General features: G+C 39.3%; 2 protein-coding genes across 2 annotated transcripts in view; both read right to left on the bottom strand.

Moving 5' to 3' along the window:
* The window catches only part of LOC131193426 (zinc finger protein 345-like), a 212,123-nt gene that overhangs the window by 130,550 nt on the left and 67,933 nt on the right, over window positions 1-13,640 (bottom strand). The window lies entirely within an intron of this gene.
* LOC131193419 (zinc finger protein 420-like) overlaps window positions 4,315-13,640 on the bottom strand; it is a 106,116-nt gene continuing 96,790 nt past the window's right edge. Inside the window, exon 4 of the mRNA XM_058173543.1 lies at window positions 4,315-7,341. Coding sequence (XP_058029526.1) covers window positions 4,631-7,341 — 2,711 coding nt within the window. The 3' untranslated portion in view covers window positions 4,315-4,630. The remainder of the gene's footprint in view (window positions 7,342-13,640) is intronic.

The raw sequence follows: 13,640 nt of genomic DNA on the forward strand, positions 1-13,640 counted from the left end.
GGGCAGCACAGACCTCAAGCAGCTGCTGAACTGAGACATGCTTGCTGGCCAGGCCCAGCTGAGACCTCAGCTGCTCCTGGGCCTCACTGCAGACATGGGTGAGCCAAGAAGCCAGCTGGAGCAGCTGGCTCTGACCTCAAACCAGACCTCATGTGCTTGAAGTGAGCCAATGGGCCCAGCTACTCCAGACCTCAGTTGGTCATCCCGGTACAGTCAGCTGCAACCACGGCTGACTGTTGGGGGCGAGTCATTGGCCCCAATGGAGAGGGTGCGCAACTTAGGCGTTCTCCTGGAGGGGTGGTTGTCCTTTGAAGAACATCTGACGACCGTCTCCAGGAGAGCTTTTTATCAGGTGTGCCTGATCCGCCAGTTGCGCCCCTTTCTGAACCGGGATTCCTCATGCTCTTGTTACCTCTCGCCTGGACTATTGCAATGCTCTCTACATGGGCTCCCCTTGAAGAGCACCCGGAGGCTCCAGTTAGTCCAGAATGCAGCTGCGCGGGTGATAGAGGGAGCTGTTCGGAGCTCCCATATAACACCTATGCTGCGCAAAGCCGCACTAGCTGCCTGTGGTCTTCCGGGTGCGCTTCAAGGTGTTGGTTACCACCTTTAAAGCGCTCCATGGCTTGGGACCGGGTTACTTACGGGACCGCCTACTGCCATCTTGTGCCTCCCACCGAACCATGCGTTCTCACAGAGAGGGACTCCTTGGGGTGCCGTCAGCCAAGCAATGTTGGCTGGCGGCCCCCAGGGGAAGGGCCTTCTCTGTGGGGGCTCCTACCCTATGGAACGAACTTCCCCCTGGACTTCGACAGCTCCCTGACCTTCGGACCTTTCGCCGTGAACTTAAGACGTACTTATTTTTTCGCGCAGGACTGGCATAGGATTTTAGATGATTTTATGGGTTTTTAACTTTTAATTAGTTTTTAGGGTTTTAAATGTATTTTAATAGTTGGGCCAAATTTAAATAAGTTTTTTAGCCATTGTTTTTATTTGTATTGTATGTATTTTGATTGTTGTTTTTATTTGGCTGTTAACCGCCCTGAGTCCTTCAGGAGAAGAGCGGTATACAAATTAAATTATTATTATTATTATTATTATTATTATTATTATTATTATTATTATTATTATTAATCTTAGAAATATTGTTAGGTATAAGAACTTGTAAACAGATGGGGTGGGGGTGAGGAATTGAAACAGAAACAAGATTTGGAAGAACAGGGGATTGAGTTAGATTGGTATATGTATATGCAAATACAAGCAAGATATCAGAAAGATGTTAAACTCCATGGTTTTTATTTAGAAAAGACTGAGGTGGATAGGATTCTCACAGGAATGGAGGACAAATTAATTAAAAAAAATATAACTTTTTGTTGGGGAACAAATAAAGGAAACTATGATAGCTTGGGCTAAAAAATTTGGATTTTCAATAGACCTAGACAAATGGCAACAGCCATGGGAGAGGAATTATAAATTCACAATTTCCACTACATATAAAGAAAATCAATATAAAATATTTTATAGATGGCATATGCCACCTGAGAAATTGGCAAAAATGTTTAAAGCCTTACGAGTTAGGGCATTAACGGAAAACAAACACAATCAATAGAGAACCAAGTGGGTGGAGCTGCTTGCTGTGAGGGAGAGTGGGGGTGAGTAGAGACAAAACTGCCTCCATTTCATTTTCATTTTCACTCCAGAGAACCAAGTGGGTGGAACTGCTTGCTGTGAGGGAGAGTGGGGGTGAATAGGGACAAAACTGCCTCCATTTCATTTTCATTTTCACAACCTGCGCGCCCTTAGGTGTGCGAATCTAATCTAATCACTATAAAAATAGCAATAATATATTCAGGGTTAGTCCACTTAAGATTGTGATTTTATTCTACTTCAAAATGACTGGCTTAGTTCAGTGCAGTACTTGTTTTGCAGCTGTCTTTCACAGTACTCTTTTCAAATTTGGGTACTGTCCTCTTTGTAAACAAATTAGCAGTCTACGTGGAAAAGATTACCTATCTAGAATCTCAAATCTATGCTCTCCAAGCAGAAATTACGTGCCCAATTCAGCCATTCCAGGTGCCGTGCCATCAGTCCCCTCTACCACAAAGATCCTGCAGGAGAAGGGCAGTATGGACAACTGTGGGATCTGGCAGGGTGAGAGCTGTGAACCATAAACACAAAGCTTTTGCAGTGTCCCAGATATAGTGCCCTTGCTGACCTTAATAGGGATACTAAAGTGACAGGTCAAGGTAGTTGTGATACTGAAAACTCAAACAATCAGGGGATCATGGTATGAGATGAAGAACTTACTTTGGAAAGGGAAAAGTGTGAATCAGGTATTACACATTGGTCACACAAGAAGAGCACGGTATCCAAAAAGAGAAGCCACCTTCTGATTGGTGATTCAATTGTAAGGGATGTAAATTTAGGAAAGGATATGGAGGTTTTGAAAGAGGTCAGGTGTCTGCCAGGTGCTACTGCCAGCAGAGACAAGAGGCGTATTCTTAAGGTAGTCAAGAATGCCAGCAAGGATTGTGATGTTGATGCTATTATACATTTTGACACAAATGATCTGTCCCAAAAGGATGTACTTTCTGTGCAGAATGATTTCCAGAGCTTCGGTTATGAACTTAGTAGTATAGGTAGTAGGTTTATCTTTTCAGAGGTTTTACCAGTATATAAGGAACAAAAAGGTAAAGGCCAGCGTGTAGTGGAGTTTAATGTATGGCTAAAGAAGTGGTGTAAAAGGGAAGGCTTTGGTTTTATTAGTCATGATGTCTGCAACTGGTCCAATGAAAAACTGTACAAATCCATCAATCCATCAAAGAAAGGGACTGAGTTTCTTAGCAATACATTCACAGATTTTCTGGATAAACATTTAAACTGAACAGTGGGGACAGAGAATTAATTGATACAGAAAATTTCTGTCCCCAGCAATCCAAAATTAATAGGGTTATCAGTGCACGTAACATAGGTGTCTGTGTGGGTAAGATTATCAGCCCTGCTATCAAGCAAAACCAAGCATTTAATAGTGAGTGCCATACCATGTGCACTAATCAAACAGGTGGCAAGAAAGTAGGGGCAGTCAGGCACAACACAGGTTATGTAGATAGTAAACACAAGGTCAATCAAAACAGACTCAAATGTCTATACACCAATGCACAGAGTATGAGGCATAAACAGGGTGAATTAGAAATTCAAGTAAATGAGGGCAGATATGATATTGTTGCCATTACGGAGACTTGGTGGGATGAAACCGACAAATGGAGCATACAGCTAGAGGAATATAAATTATTTAAAAGAAATAGACCAAATAAAAGAGGAGGTGGAGTTGCACTATATATAAGAAATAACTACATCTCTACAGAAATAGAGCACAGCAATGATGAAAATTATCTTGAATGCATTTCGGTCAATATTAGGCTTATTTGTCCTTTTTTTATTATCCTGTACCATCTGTCAGATGGTAATAGTTCAAAAAAAGGGTGCCCAGGATGAGATGGATCTTTAAGAATGTTTTGAACTTCCTTAAGGCAGCAGGAGCTATAAAGCTCTTCCAAAGAGGGGAGAGGCCAACCTTTACAGTAATTCCTGCCTGTTTTACACTACCATTTTAACCATAGTGTACATAATACAAAGCTCAGCAAAGCTATCCTAACATGTACACAGAATAACCGCAACACTTTCATAAATGTCACTTCAGCGGAACTATAGCATAGCTTTCAATGATACTTCTTATTTTTCTAACAGCATACTTCTTCTTTTTAGAGATGTACAGGTGCAAATCTTTCCTGTTTGTGCCTTTTGTCTTGTTCCGTAATACATTTGGGGTTATGATTTAGCAAGCGGAAGCATTTACGCTTTTATTCTAAGTCTAACCTGTTAATTGACTCTCCAAGGATCCTTCGATTTAGACCAGGGATGGTGAACCGTGGCCCTTTTATGATTTGTAGGCTTCAACTTCCAGAATTCCTGAACCGGCATATCTGAGATGTGTAAGCTAAGCCTTTAGCTACTTGTACAAGTTAGGGCATTAACAGAAAAGATACACAATCAATATCATATCTCAGACTAGAAATCAGTTAAAGCCAACCAATTTTAGATGGTGAAGACACAACGCCAACCGTCCAGTGTTTATTTTTGACCAAAAAAACCTTGAGCCTTGTATTGGTTCAATATTTCCTTCTTTTGCGTCTCTTTCTCCCAGTGAAGTGCTCACTGAAGATCCTGCTTCTCTTTGTTCTGGTGTGACTTAAATATATAATGCAACTATTATTTTTAATCCAGTGTTTATTTTTGACAAAAAAAACTTGGGGCTTGTATTGGTTCAATATTTTATTTTTAATGGATCAAAAAGCTTCTGCTGCTTCGGAAGCGCTTCCAATACTCCAAGACTTTCTGCGGATTCTCCTGGAACACTTCTATGGGCATTAAGCAAATGTTGAGAATCAACACAAACCAATTCAGGTCATCTTTTCCTGCTGTGCGTTTTCTTATGTTGATTAAGGTTACTATGGGTTCTGAATTTCTTTCCACACTTCACACACTGATATGGTTTCTCCCCAGTGTGGGTTCTGCTATGTACGATAGAGACATTTTTTGTATTGAAGCTCTTTCCAGAAGTGTGGCATTCCTATGGTTTCTCCCCAGTGTGGAGCCTTTTGTGATGAGAGAGAGACCCCAAATCAGCAAAGCATTTGTCGCATTCAGTGCACTTGTAAGGCTTTTCACCCGTGTGGCTCCTTTTATGGCGATTAAGGTGACTTGTTTGATTGAAGCACTTCCCACACTCGGTGCATTGATATGGTTTCTGTCCACTGTGGATTCTTCTATGGGATGTTAAGTTGCTAGAATTACGGAAGCCCTTTCCATACTCCAGGCATTTGTACAGTTTCTCCCCTGTGTGGGTCTGTTCATGGGCATGAAAGCCATCAGAACGGGCAAAGCACTTTCCACACTGCAGGCATTGAAATGGCTTCTCCCCTGTGTGGATCCTCATGTGGGAGGTAAGTCTGCCACTCATACTAAAACATTTTCCACACTCCAGGCATTTATAGGGTTTCTCCCCTGAGTGAAGCCTTCTATGGCTGCTTAGTGAATGATTATGTCTAAAGCTTTTTCCGCACTCATGACATGTATATGGTTTCTCCCCAGTGTGGATCCTCTTGTGGATATAAAGGTTACTACTTCTCCTGAAACTCATGCCACACTCGGTGCACTTATACTGTTTCTCCCCTGTGTGAATCCTTTTATGGATCATCAATTGTCCAGAACCACTGAAGCATTTCCCACACTCCTGGCACTGATATGGTTTCTCCCCAGTGTGGGTTCTGCTATGTACAATATACCTTTTTTTTTCATTGAAGCTCTTTCCACAAGTGTGGCATTCATATGGTTTCTCCCCAGTGTGGAGCCTTTTGTGGCAAGTGAGGGAACTCGAACTGGTGAAGCATTTGTCGCATTCGGTGCACTTGTAAGGCTTTTCACCCGTGTGGGTCCTTTTATGGAGAGTAAGACTAGTTTGCCTACTGAAACACTTTCCACACTGCAGGCATTGAAAGGGCTTCTCTCCTGTGTGGATTCTGTGATGGGAAGTAAGGCTTGCTGAGAAACAGAAGCTCTTTCCACACTCCAGGCATTTGTACGGTTTCTCCCCTGTGTGGGTCAGTTCGTGGGCATGAAGGCTACTAGAACTGGCAAAGCGCTTTCCACACTGCAGGCATTGAAAGGGCTTCTCCCCCGTGTGGATTCTGTGATGGGAAGTAAGGCTTGTTGAAGTACAGAAGCTCTTTCCACACTCCATGCATTGAAATGGTTTTTCCCCCGTGTGGATCCTCTCGTGTGACTTTAGACTACCTTTTTGACTGAAGCTCTTTCCACAGTGCAGGCATTTATAAGGTTTCTCTCCTTTATGCATCCTATTATGATTAGCTAGTGTAGTACGTCCATTGAAGATTTTTCCACACTCCAAGCATTCATAGGGCTTCTCCCCTGTGTGAATCCTCTTATGGCAAGTAAGAGCGCTGGAGGCCCTGAAGCATTTTCCACATTCTGTGCAATGATATGGCTTTTCTCCAGTGTGGATCCTCTTATGTAAATTGAAATTCCCTTTTCGGGCGAAGCTCTTTCCACACTGCAGGCATTGAAAGGGCTTCTCTCCTGTGTGGATTCTGTGATGGGAAGTAAGACTTACTGAGAAACGGAAGCTCTTTCCACATTCCAGGCATTTGTACGGTTTCTCCCCTGTGTGGGTCAGTTTGTGGTCATGAAGGCCACTAGAACTGGCAAAGCATTTTCCACACTGCAGGCACTGAAAGGGCTTCTCCCCCGTGTGGATTCTGTTATGGGAAGTAAGGCTTTTTGAAGTGCGGAAGCTCTTTCCACATTCCGTGCATTGAAATGGTTTTTCTCCCGTGTGGATGCTCTCGTGTGAGTTTAGACTACCTTTTTGACTGAAGCTCTTTCCACAGTGCAGGCATTTATATGGTTTCTCCCCTTTGTGAATCCTATTATGTAAAGTTAGAGCACAACTTCTGGGGAAGCTTTTTCCACACTCCAAGCATTCATAGGGTTTCTCCCCTGTGTGAATCCTCTTATGGCGGGTAAGGGAACTGGAGGTCCTGAAGCATTTTCCACACTCTGTGCATTTACATGGCTTCTCTCCGGTGTGGATCCTCTTATGTAAACTTAACTTGCTATTTTGGGTGAAGCTCTTTCCACACACTGTGCAATGATATGGCTTTTCCCCTGTATGGATCCTATTATGGGAAGCAAGGGAGGTGTTGCTTCCAAAGGTCTTTCTGCAGGTGATGCATTGATGCTGCTTCCTCTCTTCGTGGACCTTCTTATGTGAATTAAGGTGACTTTTCTGCCTGAAGGTCCTCACACAATCCAGACATTTGTGTGGGTTCTCTGCTTTGTGTATCTTTTTATGCAATGCAAGAGAGCGGCTTGTACTGAAACTTTCTGCACACTCCGTACATTTGTACATTTCCCCTCCTTCTCTTCTTCTTTCATGTAGAGAAGGAGGAAGGCTCCTTCTGGAGTGTTGCCTGCTTTCATCCTGTTTCTCTCCAGTATAGCTTTGGCAACAGTCACATAATCCAGATCCATCTCGGAGTGTTTTCCCACACCTGGAACACACTTCTTTCTCTTGGCAATCATCGGTGTCCAATAAGACATTGGTATCTGCAGAAGATAAACCAGAGCAATTCTCCAGCTCAACCTTTAATTGGTTTTCCTCCAAACTTGGCTTTCCATACATTTTTTCTGCAACTTCCTTTTTCTCTTTTGGCAAAGGTGCTGCTGCCTCTTGGCCAGAATCCTCCATCTCCCATCCGTCGCCTGCTTGGAACAGAAAGGATAGAAAAGTTAACACAAACTGAAGCGCAAAAGGGATCAAGCACCGTTACTGTGTTTGAACAATATCAAACTTCCTCTCAAGCCCCATTTCTTCCAAACATGGTGCTATGCTTGGTATTAAAGTGATATAAGTTTTGGCCTTTGGGTCTCTCTTGTTCTCAATGGTACAGAATAAAAACCTGAAGATTTTGGATAAGATCATTGAACCTTTTGTGGGGGGGCTTCATATTTAGTTTCCAGGCAGCAGAAGAGACAGTTACAAGTGGCCTATGTTCGTTCATTTTGTTTGTTCCTTCGTTCCTTCATTCAAACTGCCAACCTAGCAGTTTGAAAGGACGTAAAAATGCAAGTAGAAAAAATAGGGACCACCTTTGGTGGGAAGGTAACAGCGTTCCGTGCACCTTTGGTGTTGAGTCATGCCGGCCACATGGCCACGGAGACGTCTTTGGACAGCGCTGCCTCTTCGGCTTTGAAACGGAGATAAGCACCGTCCCCTAGAGTCGGTTCCTTCCAATTCTGTTGTTGTTGTTGTTGTTGTTGTTGTTGTTATTATTATTATTATTATTATTATTATTATTATTATTAAAATGAAAGCAACTTCTAAAAAGTGGGGCAGACAGGATCAAAAACTGGGTAGGAAGGGAAAGGTCATGGAGGATTTAGGCCATTTTATCAGACTTAGTAGGAGTAGAAATGTAGATAAAGTGGCTCTTTTCTACTGCATATAGTGAATAAATGAGCCTTTTGTGTGAGAAGCAGATCAGGGGCTCACAACCATCAACATTTCAGTCCAGGGAAAAGAGAATCTGTCAGGGAATTGCACAGCAGGTGTCCAAAAAGGTCAGAGATACCGACACAAGCTCCTAGTTTTATGTCAATTAATATATTTTACATCAATATTTACAATAAACGGGACTTCCGGGTTGGCTCCGTTGGCAATGGAGATGATCTGTTTGATCACCAACCTCTGGATCGTGTTGGACCGCTAAGACAGCGGACAATCAGCTGCCCAGTGGTTCAAAATTCCCCCTCTTCGGGCGAAGAAGAGGAGGTGGGCGAAAGAGGCAGAGGTAGAGCTTCCCTAGAACTCCTGGAAGACACCAGGGGGCTCGAAGGGTTAAGCCCCCTCAGAACTTCAAAGCGCTCCAGATCTGAGGCTTTTTTCCTGCTTCGGCAGACCTAATTGTCACGACCAACTGCCGGGACCAATTTTAGCTTAAAGAAGAAAATACCGGACTGAACAGAAACGGGAGAGCTCTAACTATAAAAGCAAGTAATTAAATCAATTCCCTGTTATTTTTTTTTTAAAGTTTTGGAGTTGACTTCAAAGCGAAAATGGCGGCTGTTCTTCAATGAACTAATCAGTTGAAAACGAAAGTGTTACAATTCTCACTGTTTGCTGTTTATTGCTGAAGAACTGCTGGAGATTTTTTGAAACATTGTAACGAGGGGGGGAAAAGAGACATTGAGACTGTTTCTTTAAAAGATTTAGAAGATTTATACGTAACATTAAGTTAAAGAGAAATTTTAAGAGATGGCAGCAAAACAATTAAAGACAACTGTAACAAAAACCCCAGGAACATTAACACCGGGAGTTTCTCCAGCACATACAGCAGATACAAAATCACTAAATTTGGAAGCACTTCAGGATAATTTGAAAGATTTTATGAAAGAATCTCTTAATGATGCTATGAATTTGCAAACCTCTCAGATAGAAGATAAGTTTAAATTAATTACAGAAGAAATGTCAGACATGAAAAAACAGATGTTAGAAATTCAAATTGGAAATAAAGAAGTCAAGGAAGGTTTGGTGTCAGCAGTACAGGGTCTGGCATCAAATGTGATTTTTTGGAGCAGGAAGTAGAAGAAATAAAGAAAGTTAACTTAAAATTGGAAAATAAGATTGAGGTAGCTCAAAGTAAAATGGATAAAGTTGATGATGAAATTGTTTTGGTGCAATATAGAGATATGGAATTTGCTTTAAGAATACGGGGTCTACAAGAGAATAGACAAGAGAATTTGAAGCAAATTTTTTCTGAGGCCTTTGTGGAGATTTTGGCAGTTCGGCCAGCAGATGTGGTTTTTTTTATTGACAAAATTTATCGTGTGAATTCCTGGATAGCAAGACAAAGAAATCTTCCGAGAGACATTGTCATTTATTTTACTACTAGAACAGTGAGAAATGAGATTTTACAAGCTTCTTTTAAAGGAGACAAGATTCAAGCGGCTGGCCAAGATATTTTAATACTAAAGGAAATTCCCCCCAAAATATTGAGAGGTAGGAAGGAATTTGCTTTTTTGGTGAACGAACTTAAAAAATGTCAGATGGAGTACAGATGGGACATCCCAACTGGTATAATAGTTTACTATGAAGGGAAAGCACATCATCTTAATACAGTCAGTAAAGCACGAGAGTTTTATGCTTATGTGCTCAAAGCTGGAAGTCCACTACCTCCGGATGGTAGGAGAAAGGAAGGTGAAATTAAAGAAAAAGAAGTGAGAGTAATGGAAGAAGACCTTTTACAAGTGTTGGATGTGTCTAAGATGGGATCAGAGATTCCAAAAGAGCCAAGGATGACAAGAGCGGCTGTCAAACGCAAGGAACAAGAAGAAAAGGCTCAACAGGCTCAATCTGCTACTACCAAGACGGAAACAGTGGGAGGAGCGAGGCCCAAAGAAAGATATGATTTGTGGCTGGTGCTTCAAAAGTTTCCGATCACTGATAATGGCAATTAGACTTTTATCTTGGAATGTTAATGGATTAAACTCACCACAAAAGAGAAGAAAGATATTTCATTATTTGAAGCAATTTAAAAATGACATTGTATGTTTACAAGAAACACATATTAGAACATTAGACCAGAAATATTTGATAAATTCAAAATTGGGAATACATTTTGTTGCATCTTCTACAGAAAAGAAGAATGGAGTAGTTGTTTATATAAAGAGTAATTTATCTGCAACATTAATTGAAGCGGATAATCAAGGAAGATTTATTGCCATTGAACTTTTATTGGAGGGGAGAAAGATACTTTTAATAGGAGTTTATGCACCAAATCAACAACAAGAAAAATTTTATAAGTTTTTACATAAAAGAATAACATCTTGGGATTATAAAACTCATATATTAATGGGTGATTGGAATGGAGTGATGGACATCCAGAAAGATAAAAGAAGTCTTAGAAATATTTCCAATTGTGTAAAACTGCCAAAGGCCTTCTTTGATTTGATGGAAGATTTAGAACTGAGAGATGTATGGCGAGAACGCAATGAAAAAGAGAGAGATTTTACATTTTTTTCTGATAGACATCAATCATTTTCTAGGATTGATTTTATTTTAATTACTAATGATTTATTTTTCAGAGTGAAGAAGATAAAAATTTGCTCTAGAACTTTGTCTGATCATAGTCTGGTTTGGATTGAGCTAGATCGGGAAAAGGAGGCCAGGAGGTCGTGGAGGATGAATGAGAATTTGTTTAAATATGAACAAAATGTAAATGAATGTAAAACTCAAATGAAGGAATTTTTTTCTTTGAATATGGATAAGGGGACACCTATAGAGATAGTTTGGGACACCAGCAAGGCTTATATGAGGGGAATTTTATTGGATATGAATAATAAATATAGAAATAGATTGCAGAAAAAGCAAAAAGAATTAGAAGAGGAAATTAAAAGGAAGGAGCAGTTATTGGTATGTAGCCAGGAATAAAAGAGTCAATAAATATATTAAGAGGTCAATTTAATATGTTAATGGCTGATCAGCTGGCAACTAATTTACAATATGCAAAGCATAATTTGTTTAATAATACTAATAAACGTGGAAGGTGGTTAGCATATTTATTAAGAAAGAAACAGAAACGACGTATAATTGATAAAATAGAATATAGAGGTAAGGAAGTATATCAGCAAAACTTGATTAAAAAGCCTTTTTAGAATATTATACTAAGTTATATGCTAGAGATGTGATTAATGATAAAGATATAGATAGATACTTACAGGACCATGGTATCTTAGAAATTACAGTAGATCAAAGGGAAGAGTTGAATCAATTAATTTCTTCAGAGGAAATAGTGTTTGCAATTAAGCAGCTTAAAGCGAATAAAGCACCAGGTACAGATGGGACATCCCAACTGGTATAATAGTTTACTATGAAGGGAAAGCACATCATCTTAATACAGTCAGTAAAGCACGAGAGTTTTATGCTTATGTGCTCAAAGCTGGAAGTCCACTACCTCCGGATGGTAGGAGAAAGGAAGGTGAAATTAAAGAAAAAGAAGTGAGAGTAATGGAAGAAGACCTTTTACAAGTGTTGGATGTGTCTAAGATGGGATCAGAGATTCCAAAAGAGCCAAGGATGACAAGAGCGGCTGTCAAACGCAAGGAACAAGAAGAAAAGGCTCAACAGGCTCAATCTGCTACTACCAAGACGGAAACAGTGGGAGGAGCGAGGCCCAAAGAAAGATATGATTTGTGGCTGGTGCTTCAAAAGTTTCCGATCACTGATAATGGCAATTAGACTTTTATCTTGGAATGTTAATGGATTAAACTCACCACAAAAGAGAAGAAAGATATTTCATTATTTGAAGCAATTTAAAAATGACATTGTATGTTTACAAGAAACACATATTAGAACATTAGACCAGAAATATTTGATAAATTCAAAATTGGGAATACATTTTGTTGCATCTTCTACAGAAAAGAAGAATGGATTAGTTGTTTATATAAAGAGTAATTTATCTGCAACATTAATTGAGGCGGATAATCAAGGAAGATATATTGCCATTGAATTTTTATTGGAGGGAAGAAAGATACTTTTAATAGGAGTTTATGCACCAAATCAACAACAAGAAAAATTTTATAAGTTTTTACATAAAAGAATAACATCTTGGGATTATAAAACTCATATATTAATGGGTGATTGGAATGGAGTGATGGATATCCAGAAAGATAAAGAAGTCTTAGAAATATTTCTAATCGTGTAAAACTGCCAAAGGCTTCTTTGATTTGATGGAAGATTTAGAACTGAGAGATGTATGGTGAGAACGCAATGAAAAAGAGAGAGATTTTACATTTTTTTCTGATAGACATCATTTTCTAGGATTGATTTTATTTTAATTACTAATGATTTATTTTTCAGAGTGAAGAAGACAAAAATTTGTTCTATAACATTGTCTGATCATAGTCCGGTTTGGATTGAGCTAGATCGGGAAAAGGAGGCCAGGAGGTTGTGGAGGATGAATGAGAATTTGTTTAAATATGAACAAAATGTAAATGAATGTAAAACTCAAATGAAGGAATTTTTTTCTTTGAATATGGATAAGGGGACACCTATAGAGATAGTTTGGGACACCAGCAAGGCTTATATGAGGGAAATTTTATTGGATATGAATATAAATATAGAAATAGATTGCAGAAAAAGCAAAAAGAATTAGAAGAGGAATTAAAAGGAAGGAGCAGTTATTGGTATGTAGCCAGGAATAAAAGAGTCAATAAATATATTAAGAGGTCAATTTAATATGTTAATGGCTGATCAGGTGGCAACTAATTTACAATATGCAAAGCATAATTTGTTTAATAATACTAATAAACCTGGAAGGTGGTTAGCATATTTATTAAGAAAGAAACAGAAACGACGTATAATTGATAAAATAGAATATAGAGGTAAGGAAGTATATCAGCAAAACTTGATTAAAAAGCCTTTTTAGAATATTATACTAAGTTATATGCTAGAGATGTGATTAATGATAAAGATATAGATAGATACTTACAGGACCATGGTATCTTAGAAATTACAGTAGATCAAAGGGAAGAGTTGAATCAATTAATTTCTTCAGAGGAAATAGTGTTTGCAATTAAGCAGCTTAAAGCGAATAAAGCACCAGGTACAGATGGTTTGACAACTACTTATTATAAAAATTTACAAAATGAGATGATTGTACCACTTAAGGAGTTATTCAACAGAATACAAAGGGGAGGAGAAGCTCCTCCCTCATGGAGGACAGCTTTTATTTCATTAATACCTAAGGAAGATCGAGATGGTGTTAAACCAGAGAATTATAGGGCAATATCGCTTTTAAATACTGATTATAAGATATTTGCTAAGATATTAGCGAATAGATTGATGCCACTGATGACTCAATTAATACATAATGATCAAACAGGATTTATTAAGGGGAGACAAATGAGATATAATATGAGACAAATTGTAAATTTACTTGAATATTTGGAAAGAAACAGCCAGGTCTCAGCACACTCTTCTTTTTGGATGCGGAAAAAGCTTT

This window comes from Ahaetulla prasina, chromosome 2, assembly GCF_028640845.1.
Source record: "Ahaetulla prasina isolate Xishuangbanna chromosome 2, ASM2864084v1, whole genome shotgun sequence".
Classification (NCBI taxonomy): Eukaryota; Metazoa; Chordata; class Lepidosauria; order Squamata; family Colubridae; genus Ahaetulla; species Ahaetulla prasina.